Source organism: Talpa occidentalis, unplaced genomic scaffold (assembly GCF_014898055.3).
Source record: "Talpa occidentalis isolate TD23 unplaced genomic scaffold, MPIMG_talOcc4v2.1 talOcc4.13, whole genome shotgun sequence".
Lineage (NCBI taxonomy): Eukaryota > Metazoa > Chordata > Mammalia > Eulipotyphla > Talpidae > Talpa > Talpa occidentalis.
The window spans coordinates 62,798,271-62,814,591 of NW_023601322.1; the positions used below are offsets into that span (position 1 = coordinate 62,798,271).

General features: G+C 38.7%; 1 protein-coding gene across 9 annotated transcripts in view; it reads left to right on the forward strand.

Moving 5' to 3' along the window:
- The window catches only part of PRELID2 (PRELI domain containing 2), a 64,533-nt gene that overhangs the window by 36,168 nt on the left and 12,044 nt on the right, over nucleotides 1–16,321 (forward strand). The window contains exon 6 of one of the 9 annotated variants that reach the window (XM_037509016.1): nucleotides 886–944. The exons of the other annotated variants lie outside the window; for them this stretch is intronic. Coding sequence (XP_037364913.1) covers nucleotides 886–909 — 24 coding nt within the window. The 3' untranslated portion in view covers nucleotides 910–944. Of the gene's footprint in view, nucleotides 1–885; nucleotides 945–16,321 lie in introns of those variants that run through there. 9 annotated transcript variants of the gene reach the window in all.

The following is a 16,321-nucleotide window of genomic DNA, read 5'->3' on the forward strand; positions in this document are numbered from 1 at the left end:
GGGAATAATGCTGGTATCAGCAGAAGTGTATAAATAGCTGTTCAAGCCCCTGCTTTCAGTTCTTTTGCTGGATTATATGGTAATTCTGTTTAATTTTTTTTAAAGATTTATTTTATTTATGCATACAAGAGCTGGGGTGTACAAGAGCTGGGGTATAGGCCAGAGGTGTGGGGATGAGCTGATTCACCGGAGACAGAGTGGGGAGCAGAACAGAAAGATCTACTGAAATATACTGCTGAGGGGAGCAGCTGGCTGCACCATGTGGGTTAGCTCCCTGGCCGAGGATTGTACTTGTGCTGCAGTGGCTGCTGATAGTTTGATAGTGCTGAGACTTAACTCCTAGTGCCACCCGGGAGGCCCTGTTTAATTTTTGGGGGAACTGCTTAACAGTTTCTTTTTTAAAAAGATTTATTTATTCATGCATACAAGAACCGGGGTAAAGACCAGACGCGTGGGAGGGTGAGAGGACTCACCAGAGACAGAGTGGGGAGCAGAACAGGCAGGCTGATTGAAATACACTGCTGAGGGGAGCAGTGGGCAAGACAGGATATGTCTGCCGTGCCATGTGGGATTCTTGCCGGCCAACTGGCCGGCTGGGATCAAACCCACACTGTACAGACTGCGGACAGCTTCACAGCGCTGTGCTCAACCACCCGCGCCACCAGGGGAGGCCCTTAACAGTTTGTTTTTGAGATAGCTCCTTATCTTTGTCTAAAACAGTGGCACAAAGCAACAGATTTTGCCAATACTATTATTTTTTCCCCCAAGTTTGCACAGAAGAGTATAATATAAACTGCACTCTCACGACACTAGTGAGCATGCTTCTCAGTCTGAGGGCACTTACTTATCTCTTGACTTTGCCTTGGTTTCTGTCCCTTTTCCTAGATTCTGTTTGGTGGACAGTTTTGACCCATGATAGTCAAGAGAACATGGGTTAGAAGTGAAATGGACAGGTAGCATGTTGGATACCAAGTGCATATTTTAGCATTCCTCAAGGTAAGCAAATACATTCACAGAAAGTACTGAAGGAAAGTAGGGGTCAGTGGGAGTCTGAGACATGTAAAAGACTTCATACAATCCTGCTCTCTGTTGGGATGGGCAGCAACTGTGGAGCAGAGCTGGCAGCTCAGCCATGAGTCAAGTCTGATCTCAGGGATCTTAAGAGTTAAAAGCAGAGATCAGGATGTTCCCCTGTGCAGGATGGCTGTGCATGTGCTCCTCAGTTCTGGAAAGGAATCCCTCAAGCCAGTGTTTCTCAATCTTTATTTTATTATCAACTCTCAAGGAGACATGTTAGACATGTTTTTTTTCCTAACAGTCCCCTCTTGAAGTCTTAATGGACATACTGATTATCTGTTTATATACTGTACTATATCTTCACTTTATACATAAAAATCTAATATTTTTTTGTTCCCAAGTAAATGCTTTCACTGTTTTTGATATTATCCCCTATTTAATTTTGAGAAATCATGCTGTATACTACATGGGGCAGAAATATCTTTTAGAGTTTCTGTTTCCATCTCTCGAAGTTGAAACAAAACAAATCATCAGTCCCTGTCTGCCCAACCTCTCAAAAAACGCCTAATATTCCAAACCCCTGTAGGGTTTTGCAAATCCCATATTTAATTTTTCTGGGAGATGCACTGGAGATAGCATGGGTGATAACAGTCTTGTCATGCAAATGTTCTTTTTTTGCCCAGTTTTCTAAGTACTTAGAGATGACTACAAATGCTGCCGAATGCAGAGCTCTCATTATGTCCTCACGTAGAGGGTATTTTTTTTTTTTTTTTTTTTTTTAGTTTGTGAAATACATTTTCAATGTGTGATAAAATAAAATAATTTGTTATTTCAGCCACTCTCTTGGCAAGTTCTCATTATTGGTTCCATCATTATTATTATTGTGTTGATCAGGAGCTGAAGCAGAGGGATTGAATTTAACAGCATGTGAAATATCTGCCACTGAAACAATGTGGGCAAGTCAAACAATTTGAACAGCACTTTGAGGAAGGCTTGGCCTAGACATGCTTCAGCTAAAGAGATCTGAACTCTGCTTTTTTAGGGTGTATGCTCATTTTAGCCTTACAAAAATCCATTCTAACTGTGGAAAGATAATTTCCTATGATTGAGGATAATCTGCTTGAATATGTACATACATATATATAGTGTGTGTGTGCATGTGTGTGCATATGTATATACATACTGAGATAACATATATGTAGTACAAATGGGCATTTGAAAAACCTGCCACTATTTAATTGCATCATTTTTGCAAACTGTATTATTTCTCTTTGGCTATATAACAAATGACCTCAATACTCCCCAGCTTACAGTAAAACACATTTATTTTCTCTCAGTTTCTGTGGAGTCTAGATATAACTTAGTTGGAGTTCTCTGCTTCAGGGTCTCATAAGAATATAATCAAGGTGTTGGCTGAGGTGGTGAACTCATCTGAAAGCTGGATGCAGAAGATTCAGGACTAAATATATATGCTCATTGGTTGCTAGAGGATTCTGCCAGTCTCCCTTGGTTCTTTGACACATGGGTCTTTACAGAGCATCTAATGGGAGAGAGACAGAGTTAGTGAGCTCTCACTAGCAAGCTGAAAGCCGTACTCTTTTGTTACTTAACCCTAGAAGTGTCATCCCTTTATTTTTCTGTATTCTGTTCATTTGGAGCAAGTTATTGGATGCAGTCTGACTCTGGAAATTACCAAGTGCATAACTACCTGAGTCGGATCACTCGGAGTGCATCACAACCACCTGTTATACTCAGCTGAGTCCAAGGGCATACCAAGTTCTATGCCCAGTTGTATGAACAACTGTTAAGTTTTTTTTGATACACACTGGGAATTTATTATAATTAGAGTTTGGTGAGGGTCAGCTGTACCCTTACACTTCAGCTTATAATAAACATATGTAACACATATAGACATTTATGAATCATTTATTTACAAGAAGGCACAAAAATATTTACCTGTTAAGTTCATTTAAGCCTCTGTCCTTTGGGGTGCTTTGATCACAAATTGCACACAGTTAAGTGACAATATTCCAAAGGCAAGGTTCCTCTCTTTTACAGATTGTATCAGGCTGCCAGAATCTTGTGCTCCAGTGACTGGCTATAGGTAAAAAGTATGGGTGGCATCCCTAAAGTTGGTGGGTGAATCACTTGCTAGATGGAGTCTTATATCCTGATCTTGCAAAGATGGGTCTTTCGTAGAATTTTGAGCTTTTTCCCATGTCTCCAATATGGTGGTTAGCAAGTCTCATTTTATCAGGGAAAATTCATAATTCCAACATTCCTTTTGAAAATTATCAAAGATAAAGGTAGCTTGAAGTTTCTGGAGAGTAAAGTTGCTGACTAGAATGCTGTAGTGTGAAGTGCACAGTAGAGCAATTGACTGTACTGGGTGTATAACTTGAGCTAACACATGGTACTCATATTGTAATATATGTGCTGAAGTATTTTGAAGAAAATTATAGATATCATAATAGTCTTATACCAAATAGCAACTCTTGAACTAAAAGCCTAGTGTGTTCTTCCTTTAGAAAGATTTTTTCATGTGAAACAAGGTTGTGTTGGCATGTTTAACAGAGATTGAATGTAAAGCTTTAGAGAAGTGCCCCTTGTCCATCATTGGGTTTTCTCGCCAGATGTCACACTTCATATCTTGGATGCTCAGGTTTCTGTTCTCTAAAGTGGAGTGATAATAGTCCAACTGCAGGGTCATTTTAAGGATTATATGAGGGCACATACGTGAAACATGCCTGGCGTGTAGAAAACTAAAGTAATTATTAGCATTAAGGGGTGTTCTCCGGTAAGAAGCATGTTTTTTCAAAAATCCCTAGCCTTTTAAATACTAAGAAAACAAAAATTTTAGACAGCAGCAGTATAGATCAAGTTGGTATTCTTTTCTTAAAAATTATTTTGTGTCATAAAGGAAAAATTTATTTTGTATCACTTTCTTAAATAACATTCATAAATTTTAATACTCAGTGTATTTACAAACATTCAACATGGTGATATAGATCCTTCTATGTGTCTTTTTCTGTTTGCATTTGTAGGTATATATAATTTTTAGAAACATGTTATTTATTTTTCTTATTGAGGTAGTGTTAATTTATATCACACTATATGTCTTAGGGGTATAGGTTTACATAACTAAAAGTGTATATTATTTCACCACTTCCACCACCAAAACCCGAGTAATCCTCCATTAGGACCCTCTTCTCCCCTTTGTTCCTGCCCTACCACAGTCCCCTTGTTGTAGCTTTAGTCATAGTCCATTGTGCTCTATTAAAAAAATGGGAATATTCGGTTCATTTAGCCCAGCTTTCTTATTTATGAATATATGTGAACATTTTTTATTGTTTTATATTGTTTGAAACAGATTTTTGATTCCTCCCTAATATTCCAGTGGCGTAATAGATTTTTGTTAGTTTCTATTGTTTTCACTTTTATAAATAATAATGTGGTAAATCATGGTTATACATACTTGATTATATTTTTTGTTGTTTCCTAAGAAAGAGTTTCACATTTTTAAGACCTTTGATGTATATTGCCAGATTTCCTTCCAAAATAGTTCTGCCATTGTATAGCTTCCATCATTAGCTGATTCTGGGTATTATCATTTCTCTTACTGTTTGACTTGAATGAATGACCTAACCTTTTAGAATTTCCGTTTGCTAATAGGAAGACAGGGTTAATTATTCCTACCTCATGGGATTGATGTGAATTAAAAATAAAATTTTGATTCCTCTCATAGTTTGATTCCTGCTCCAAAGACATTGAAAATTAATGGTTCTTTCATTAACCAGCTGTCCTCCTCCAGACTTTGTTTTACCTTCAACTGGTTGCCCAGAGCTACTCAATTCTGCCTGTGAACTGAATGTGTAGTGTCCACACATGTGGCAGTTACAATCCTAAAATATTTCCAAACTTCGTAATGTCAAGATAGAGGAAAAAAGCAAATAAAAATACCATTCAGAAGAATAAATGAAAGTCGTAAGTATGGTGTAAGAATACCAGTGTAATATGTTGCTTCCTACATATTGGAGGCTTATATCTCCTGTTTGGTTATATGGATTCTTTTAAGATGCTTTACATGACTTGCTCTGAAAGAACCTTACTTTCAAAAGAATTGATGAAATATGTACTCTCTTCATTCCATAGAGTTTATTTCCTAGCTGTCTTGTTACCTTTGTTGATAATACTTTTTAATCCCACTCTTGAATGTGCAAATAGATTGATTTATTTGATACTTATTCATTAGATGTCATGAAGATATTACCAAGCATTCTGATTTTTAACAACTTATTTCTAGCTCACTTAAATAACAGTAGCTTCCTTCTTATACACGCCCCTCTCCTTCTGCTCAGCTCATCCTGCTGTTATCTCTAGAGTTTTAGTTCCATGAAATTTAGCCTTTCCAGTGAAAATATCTTGGTGAAAATGAATATTCTTTGAGTGATGTAGTTTTTTTTCTTTCCGCTGAGTTTAAATCATTGCTTTTACCTTGACTGTGAGACTTAGGAATCCAAAATCCCTTGATGGCTCATTTGAATTCATCCGTGTTGTAATAGACTTTGCTCAGAGATAAAGCTTTTGGGAATTCCTTAAATCAGCCTGTGAAAATATGGAATGTTGCCCTCCATGCAACTAGACAAAACCTGGGGAGTTAATGCCTACCTGAAATGATGGAAAGTGGTTTATCCTTGTCATTATTTGTGTGGTGAATGTGAGTCAAGTCTGCACAGTGTGAGGTGGGCCATGTGGGTAGGGCTAGGACACCTGGACTCTGCCTTGGCCCCTGTAATGGCCACACTAGGTGGACATATTGTCTGAACTTCACATCAAAATCAGGGTTGGATGAGGAAGGGCATTTTCAATTCTGATATTGTATATCCCTTTTTGCCTTCCCCCAATGTGTAAACGCCAAGATTTATTTAATTTGTTTGACAAATAGTCTTTAAGCCTGCAAGAAAATTCATTTTTTAATTAATTATTTATTTATTTAAAATTCTCTTTTTTTTAAACTTTATTTTTGCACTTTTTTTTTTAAGATTTATTTATTTATTTATACAAGCACTGGGTACAGTCAGAAGCGTGGGAGGGTGAGAGAATTCACCAGAGCCAGAGTGGGGAGCAGAGTAGGCAGACTGACGAAGTACACTGCTGAGGGGAGCAGCGGGCGGCAGGAGAGGTCTGCGCGCCATGCGGGACCCTCCTCCGGTGGCTGGGGAGCAGCCGGGGATCGAACTGGCGCTGCAGGGGCTGCGGGCAGCTTCGCAACCCAGCACTCAACCGCTGTGCCACCAGGGAGGCCCTGCAAGAAAATTCATTTTAAATTAAGTAGGTCCTCAAGAGCCTAAGAATTCATGTAACAAGTAGATGGTTGAGGACTCTGGTGGCATTACACATTTAAAAATAAGAAATTTGCTTTTATGTAATGCTAGTTAGCAAGAGGGGTTGGTGAGAATATAATGGGTTGTTACAGTTTCATTTTTATCCTATATATGTGTACTAATAAACTAAATTGCAAAGTTTTGTAGATCTTCTAAGTATTGGTGCCCAATAAAAGATGTGTTGGTTTATTTTAATTGTGTCTTCAGTAAATACAGACTGTTTTGTAAACTCTAATTTATTGAGTGTGTACCACGAGCCCAGCACTGCACTCTTCTGTGAGCGTTGAGCTCTCCTAGTAACCATCAGAATGAGAGACTTGTTATTCCCACTTTTCCATTTCACAGATGAGGAAAGGGAGGCTCACAGAGGTTAAATTATTTGCAGGGTGTTGTCAGCTGGTAAGTGGCAGAGCTGCACCTCCAGGAGGTCTGACCCAGTAACTCCCTGACTTGGAGGGTAGAGTCCTTTCCACTGAAGAGCTTGCGTGAGGAGAGGGGCAAATGCATGATAACTCATCTCCTACAGCATTGGGTAACATAGGACCTTGAAGCAGACGCTTGTTAGGACATAAAGAAAATGTCCCGTCTCCATGACGGTTACAGAGGTACTTGCTTGCCTCATGCTCCTTGCTCTCATTCCCAACCTGCTATATTTGAAGCTTTGGGGGGGGGGCGTTTTCTTCCCGCTGTTCTGGATAGAATTTCCAACCAATATTTTACTATTCTGAGCCCGTTCCCTCCCTCTGTTGTGCTAAATTCAAAGACAAAGACAAAGAGAAAATAGGAATTTGTGGCCATCGTAAATCTTCACATACTTCGTATAAACCTAAGGCAGACTCTGAATTGAAAACTGAAATAGCTCTGGCCAGGCTCATTAAGAAACCAGAAAAATAGGGGCTGCATCTGCAGATTGGGTGGACTAAGTGCATTTGAGGTACAAATCTTTTGTGGATCAAATCTTTTGTAAGATTGGGCTGGGATTCAGCCAGGCTCTTTGTGCAAAATTAAAGCTCTTAGTTTGACCAACAAGGCCAGGAAAATGTCATTTAGGCATCTCAGATCAGGGCTTAATACAGAATTCTGAGTAGAGTGAGTAGAATGGCAATGGTAATTTCATTTCGAAAAGGTACATCTAACAGTTAAACTTCAGTTGTGTGCTTAAGCCCTGCCATATGCTAGTTAAATGCTCCTGGAATGGGCTGCGGTATTCAGCTCTCCTATTGCTCTTTTCCTCCTCTGCCTGTGATTTTTTGAATCTGTCTCCCCACCCTATGGTAGAAAATTTCATTTCTTGCTAAAGGACCTCATTGTGCCCACCTTTTGAAAGACTTGGGGTTACCAGCAGAGCTCCCCAAAGATGATGAGAGGAGGCTAGAGTGTCTGCATCATAAGCAGGAAAGAAACTTTACATATTGTGCACCCACAATATGTTTCTTTATCTTTCTCAATTTCTTTGGAAACCTATTTGCTCCCTGGGATTTGACTCCTTATTCCTTGCCTAACTTTTCTCCTTAGATTCTGTGTAAACTGTTTTGTATTTTTCTTTGAATTTCTCTTTAGTAAAATAAAATGGCTTTTCGAGGTTAATTATTATCTTTAATATTGACACCCAGTTTAAGAATTTTAAGGCTGTAATTAAACATTTTCTTGAGCAGTAGCTTTTGGTGGGGATATAACTTTTATTACTTTAAAAGACACTAATTTTTGTTCATGGGTTTTGTATTCTCTGCATTTCTTGATATGCTTGAAATATTTCATAGCTAGGAAGTTGCTGCACTTGTCCCAAAAAGACACTTTCAATTTTTAAACAAAATTTTAAAAAAGTTAAATGTTTTTTAGTAGGAGCTACTTTAATGGTATTTCTAGCAGAGCAGTTTATGTTCTTTTGCCCCAGTGCTCTTTGAAAATAGCAGAATACCCTATTTTGACTAGCTGTGTGACCTTGGGCAAGTGATTTAATTTCCAGAATCTCATTTTCCTCACCTCTGAAATGAGGACAATATTGGGATCTACTTCATAGATTACTTGTGAGGGGCAAGTGAGTTACATGCCTAATATGTAGGACAATACTTGGCATCTGTAAATGATCATTTGTAAATGATCAGCTGTTACTATTTAAAAAGTAAAATTCAAGTGACAGCAAAAACATATTTTCCTATTATGACAGTATAGACAAATGCTTAGTGGTTAGTTTTGTAACAGGGTGGTCCCCAGGAAAGGGGGAAGTTCCAGGTTCCCTGCCCCACCCTACCCGGAATCTCCCCCTTTCCTAGGGACCACCCTGTTAAAGTTTGAGTCCACCTTTGGTGTCAACCCAGTTAAAATCTCAGTGCCCTCCTTCATAGGGTCTGGATAAGTTTAACCTCTCCCTGAGTGAATTACGAATAATGCTACCTATCTTATGAGTAAGAATTAAAGGGAATAGTGTAAAGAAGTGTTTAAAATACTTTGGCATACAAAAAGTACTCCATACATGATAATTATCTTTCCATTATAACTCAAATTGGCATAATCTTTCTAGTCTTTTATATGCAGATTTTAAACAGTCATAATTACACTGAAAGTAGAATTCATATCTTACTTTTTTCAAGCAATATTTTATCACAAATACCTTTCACAGAAGCTACATAAACTTCAAAGCCATCATTTTAATCATTGCATAATTTTTCATTAAGTAGTTACATAATAATTGATTTTACCACTTCCCTAGTATTGAACATTAATGCTATTTCTAAGTTTTACCTTTATAAATGAGACCATGTGAAGCATCTTTGTATACAGAGCCTTTCATATAATTTCCTTACAAAAGATTCCCTGAAGTACTCTTATCAGTATGTGACTATTTTCATGATTCTCTGAGTGTGCTTTTTGCCTCCCTTCCTGAATGAGAGGCTATTTGTGGAGCTCACCACTTTATCCTCAGTGCCTAGAACATAGTTGGCGTTCAATCAGTATTCATTGAATTAGTAAAAAAGAATCCACATATTATATTATTTTCTGGACTTCTTTGTTTTCTTCCTATTATCTCTTGAAACTATTCTTAAGAGCAGAGAAATTTCTTTTCCATTGGCGTATTAGGAAAGGTGACATTTATTGAGCATTTCTTATGCATCAGGCATCATCCTGAGTATATCACATACATTACTGTCTCCATTTTGCTCAACGCTTCTCTTAGTAAGTGCTATTGTTACTATTTTATAGATGAGGAGGCCCAGAGAGGTGAGTTGACTTGCCCAAGGTCACACAGGTGGTGAATGGTAAGAATCGGGGATTCAGCATTGTGTCCTTAATCTGAGCACCTAATGACTAAAGCATTGCTCCCTCGTTTTACCTTTCCAGCAACTCTCTCCCCTTTGCACTTTAGCCATTCTAACAAATTAATTCCCAAAGAGCCTGAATTTGTTAGCTAAATTCAAATCAAAGTGTAAATCAGAGTTGTCCTTCAACCTTGTGGGTTTTGCATCAGTCTCAGAATAATAACCACATTGCTTATGGCACTTTTTGTTTAAAAGGACTATCATCTTTGCAGCTCACCAAGTGAAGGACATGTGAATATATTTTTTTAATAAACTTTAGATTTTTTTTATAGAAGGGAAGAGTTTTATCAGATTATTTAACATTCAAGACAGCTGGTAGATACAGAACATTGTCCATGTAGGTGTTATTAATCTGTGCTGGTATGGTGTGTGTGTGGGACCACACACTACCAAGGATATGATCTTTTCATTTAGTTGGCAACGGAAAAAGTAGAGCAACTTGGTAAAAGTATCAACTACTTATTACGTCTATTTCTTTAATTTCTCCTTTTATATAACATAATTCCAACTGAGTAAATTTTAAAGGTCTCATTGACTTTGTTAAACAGTTCATGAATTGGCCAGCATCCTTTCTAGCAAGTAGAAGAGAGTTCTAAGGAGCTACAGAAAAGGGAAGGTTTTCAAAGGCAACACAAAGGAGTGAAAAAAGTCTTGGGAATGGAAAAAGTCTCTGGGGCAGATTAGTCTATCTTCTTTTGGGAGATGGGAAAGATTGCATCATTGGTGCTGACCAAACAATTCCACACAGACTGGTTAAGACTGCATTCCTGGGGCCTCCCCTGGTGGCGCAGCGGTTGAGCGCTGGGCTGCGAAGCTGCCTGCAGCCTCTGCAGCGCTGGTTCGATCCTTGACCACCGGCGAGGTTCCCACATGGCGCGCAGACCTCTCCTGCCTCCCGCTGCTCCCCTCAGCAGTGTATTTCATCATTCTGCCTATTCTGCTCCCCGCTCTGGCTCTGGTGAATTCTCTCACCTTCCTGCGCTTCTGACTGTACCCAGTGCTTGTATAAATAAATTAAAAAAATCTTAAAAAAAAAAAAAAAGACTGCATTCCTGAAGGAGGTTAAAACTGCAGTTAGGTTAGGTATTAACCTGTGAACTTAGTATAGACGACTCCATTTGGGACCTGCTGATTCTTTTTAACCCTCCTTTTACCTTATCAGTTTATTATGGTGGCTGAGAATTAAAAAAAAAAGATTACTTCAATAAGTGTTACAAGGTAATTTTTCCCCTTAGCAAGTGAGTGATTCATAATAATAGCAGGTGGTTTATCGTTAGATAATTATTTGTACGTAGAGATTTTATTTTTTAGTTATCTATATGGAGCTTTTGTTCTGGTGGTTCTTGTTAATTTGTGATTTTGAATGTTTAGAATTTTTAAACAGGACTCACTTCTTAGACTTGCAATGGACTTCATGATTTTGCCACTCTACAGGTAATATGAAGGGTGAGAAGTGAAGGCGGGCCATCATATTTATGTTGTGAATGTTCCTTACCACATTCCAGCTCCAGGTTGTAATGTGGTAGATACTTTGTTTACCCTCCCCAGGATTTGTCCTCAAGAAATGATGATAGTGTTTAGCACCAAAAGGCTTTTAGTGGCAATTGAAAAGTTCTCCAGGATGGCATTAGGTAACACGAGGAATTCTAGTTAGCATATATTGAAACATAAGTGCTCCTGTGCACACTTTCGTTCTCCATCTTCTCCAGAATTCGTAAGGGAGTTTCACTGGGTATCAACAGAAAATGAAATGTGTTTGGAGATGTGGTCAGGTGCTTTTTATTCTTAGGGCAATTTCAAAAACGATTTGTGTTTTATTCTCATCCTACCTTCTTAACTATATAAAATCAAAACCATTCAGAAGTAGATGGAAATGACATAAAAACTTTAGGATAGCAGGGAGGATTATGTGTATGTATATATATATGCAAACCCTATAAACATACCTTTTATTTTTTGGATCCCTACAAACATACCTTTTTTTTTGGATCCCTATAAACATACCTTTTTTTTTTGGATCTGTATAAACATACCTTTTTTTTTGGATCCCAGAACACATCTAAATCAGATGAACCACTTTCATTCCTTTGCTGAGAGTTTCCTATTTGGACTATGTAATATAATGTCCATTCCAATTTTTAGATTTTATTATTTTGGTATATATTCTTTTCTATTACAAATAGTGAGATTAAATATGTTCCTTAAGGAGAAAGCTTTATAATGTGAAGTGAAGATGTCTGAGTTATTATATCAGTTTAATGTTCTGCAGTTATACCTAAAGATTTTGGATTACTTATCAAAATAAAAATGAATCTTACTTCAGAATTTATTAGCCACTATGGGAAAATTATATTGAAGTCATCCATTCTACCTGGATATTCCTGCTTGAAAGTATGGTATTTAAAGTAATTTGTAGATGTGATTAAATATTGATTCATAGATTAAGATTCATGCCATTTACTTTGAGAGCATGACTAAAATGTCTGACTTATTTATCAGGCTACTTGAACATAGTAAATAGAGAAGAAAAGCTCTTGCTGTGAACCCAGTATTATAACAGGTGTTTTTACATATGCAGTTTTGTCTAAATGTCTTGTGCCTCAGTGTTGTAAGATCCTGCATCCTGGACTCTCAATCCTGATTGCCTTGGGTCAAACTTAGATTCTGCTTCTTAGTTACTGTTGGTTTTGATCTGGATGGATGGTAAATTCCTCTGAGCCACTTGTCTCTTCCAAAAAAGAAAATTTTATGGTCGGCTTCAAGTTTTGTCTCAGCTCAGCTTCTCTATGCTATGCATATAAGTGAAGCTATCCAGTATTTATCTTTAGCTCCTTTCATTTAAAAAAACAATTTTTTTTAAAGATTTATTTTATTTTATACAAGAGCAGGGGTATAGTCCAGATGCGTGGGAGGGTGAGAAGATTCACCAGAGACAGAGCAGGGAACAGAGCCGGCAGACTGACGAAATAAACTGCTGAGGGGAGAGCAGCGGGAGAGACAGGAGAGGTCTGCTTGCCATGTGGGTTTCTCCGAGGCCAGCGGGGATTGAACCGGCACTGCAGAGGCTGCAGACAGCTTCACAGCGCTGCGCTCAACCACCTATGCCACCAGGGAACAGTGAGTGAAGAAGGAGCTGAGAGGTTCCCTGCATAGAAAGCTCTATGTCTGTGCAGGATGCTCTAGTTGAAGTGGACTGCAAACAGATCATAGAGTTGTCACAACTAAAGAGCTGAAGTGGGGGAATGACACATTGTTACTCTATTCACACCATTATAATTCTATAAAAAGTGAGTGAAAAGATTCTGAGAACGTTTTATATAAACTGACATTTAAACATTTAGAATCAAAAGGTAAGTGAGGTTTATAAAGTAAACCTGATCTTGCTATCACGAGGGAAGTGGTTTTATAATACAAACTATGGTATTTCAAATTATCCCACTTTCTAAATTTCTCTTGACTGATCCACATTCTTCACTACTCATCCTAAGTCCCACTTCTACTGGTAGTTCTTAAGTCCACAGCATTCTTTCCTTTTTATCTTCGTCCTTTCATCCTTTATTTTCCCTGTTTTCTCCTTTCATTTGTCCTGTTGCCCTTGTTAAGCTGACCTTTTCAACCACATTTTCAAGAATGCTAACTACTGGGCAGGTTGCATTGTAATTCCAAAATTCATACTCATCAGCCTGACTTTATCAAAAGTAATCAGTTGATCAGTTTTATAATCCATCAACTTTGACCATTTCTTGTGTACTAAATTCTGTACTAAACAACAGGATGCAAATATAAGTAACTTTTATTTTCTGGCTCTGAGCACCTTGCTATCTGGTGTGGTGAATTTGTAAGCTGATGATTGATTGATGGTTTGTTTGATTGATTGATTCATTGATTCAATAGTCATTTATTGCATGCTTTCTATATACCAGGCATTGTGCTTCTAGAGGCTACATCTTGAATAAGACAGACAGAGCTCCTAGCTATGTGTGGTGTACATTGCAGTGGATTAGATGATCACGAAGGAGATGTAGAAGAACAACTAATACTGAGTATTTACCAGAAGTTAGATACTGTTATAACCAGATTAGGAAGTTTTTTGACTAAAAAAAACCCCATTTTTTAAAATAATTTTTTTTGAGGTTTTAATAATTTTTTAATGTTGAGTAACAACTTACATTATTGTTTGCATTTTGGAAGTATGGGATCCCCCCTCTGGTTTCCTACCTCCGGAGCACCTGTAGTCCATCACCACAGTCCTTTGTGTTCCCTCCCAGCTTCCTGCTTATCCATTCTCCTCCCCTCCCCCTCTCAAAGTCTCAGGTCTACAGTCAGCTTTCAAGGGCTGCTTTTTGAGTTTGGCTTTATCTGACCATTTGCCTGGATTTGCTGTATTCTGCATGTAAGTAACAGCATCTGGTATTTGTCTTTCTTCTACTGACTTATTTCACTTAGCACAATCCCTTGCAGCTCCATCCCTGTTGCCACCAATAGTATCCCATTGTGTATATGTACCACATCTTCTTGATCTACTTGTATATTATGGGGTACTATCATAAATAATGCTTCAGTGAACAGGGTAGAAGAAGTTTCCCTTTGAAGTTGTGTTTTTGTATTCTCCAGAATAGATACCTAGAAGAGGAATTGCTGGGTTGTATGGTAGATCTGTTTCCCATCTTTTGAGAAACCTCCATGTTATTTTCAATAGGGGCTGAGCCAGTCTGTGTACCCACCAGCGATGTAAAGGAAACCCATGTTATTATCTCCACTCACAGATGAAGCAGTTGAATCTTGGAGAAATTAAGGAAAATACCCAAAGTTTCACAGCTAGTTTACACATGACCTTAAATCTCTCAGATAACTTTGTTGCATAATTACATTGTCATTTGTGGCAATACAGGGATGTTCTATGTGCTTTTCTCTCTTCCAGGAAAGAGCAGACCTAAGGTTGGAAAGGACCAGAAGCTAATCTCATTTCCAGTTACATTCAGTCCACTTTCTCATCCCTCATGAAGACAGTTGCTTAACTATGCACATACTGACCCCAAACCCTTGCCTTTTCTTTAGCCTCCCTCTGCTTGTTCTTCCCCTTCATTCTGTATCACACTGAAAACTGTTCTTTGGGTCTGACTCAAATTCCTTCTGCTCCAGCAGCTTTTTTTTTTTTTTTTAAAGATTTATTTATTCATGCATGCAAGAACTGGGGTACAGGCCAGATGTGCAGGAGGGTGAGAGGACTCATCACAGACAGAGCGGAGAACAGAACAGGCAGACTGACTGAAATACACTACTGACGGGAGCAGTGGGTGAGACAGGAGCAGTCTGCCATGCCATGTGATTATCTCCGTGGCTGGCCGGGATCAAACCCACTCTGCAGAGGCTGCAGGCAGCTTCACAGCACTGTGCTTAACTGCCTGCACCACCAGGGAGGCTCCAGCTATTTTTTTTTTAAAGATTTATATATTTATGCATACAAGAGCTGGGGTACAGGCCAGAGGTGTGGGGGGTGAGAGGATTCACCAGAAACAGAGTGGGAAGCAGAACAGGTGGAATAACTGAAACACACTGCTGAGGGGAGCAGCGTGTGAGACAGAAGTCTGCTGCGCCATGTGAGTAGCTCCCTGGCTGGCAAGGGATCGAACTTGTGCTGCAGAGGCTGTGGATTGCTTCATAGTTTGTGCTTTACCCTTTGTGCCACCAGGGAGGCCCCCAGCAGCTTTTGCATGTCATCCTTTCCTGCACCATTAGTCTCTACTTCCCTTCTTCTTTGAACATTTTTCCTTTAAATATGTTAGTGCTTCTCAGAGGCCATCTTCCCTTTCCATTTCTCTGAACTCTTTTATTCCTCCCAAGAAACCCTTGAGTAAAAGTTTCATGTCTAATATGCATTCTAGTCCTCACAGCAGCAATGGCATCCCTTACACACAATGGGATATGATATATTTTATGCTCTCACTCCAAAGCTGTGACTGCCAGAAAGCATTGCTTCCATTGGGTGTCTTTGAGTGCCTAATACAGTTATCACAGCATCTAGCTTCTGGTAAATACTCAATAGGTAAATAATTGTACTTCATCTAATCTTGACTAATCTTTTATCATTGTGATAATAAGTCACAAATTCTCTTTTTTTTTGGTAAATATTTATTTATTTATGCATTCAAGAGCTGGGGTACAGGCCAGAGATGCCGGGGATGAGAGAATTCACCAGAGTAGGGAACAGAACAGGCAGACTGACTGAAGTACACTGCTCAGGAGAGCAGCGGGCGAGACAGGAGAGGTCTGCTGCACCATGTGGGTTTCTCCCTTGCTGGCCAGGGATTGAACTCATGCTGCAGAGGCTGCAGATTGCTTCATAGTGCGGTGCTTAACCCCTTGCACCACCAGGGAGGCCCAGAAATTATCTTTTGATGATTGTCCCACAGATTGTCTTTTGAGAACTGATTTTGAACTTAGTAATTTTTATAAGGTCTAATACTGTTCTCTTATATCACAACTTCTTACAGAAATATCAGTTTGGTAAGTTTTGTTTTCTACAATAATCATCTATTTCTCAGACTTTTTGGGAAGAGTGAAGTATTTTGCATCCAAAACACTCTGGGACTTTGTGTGGAT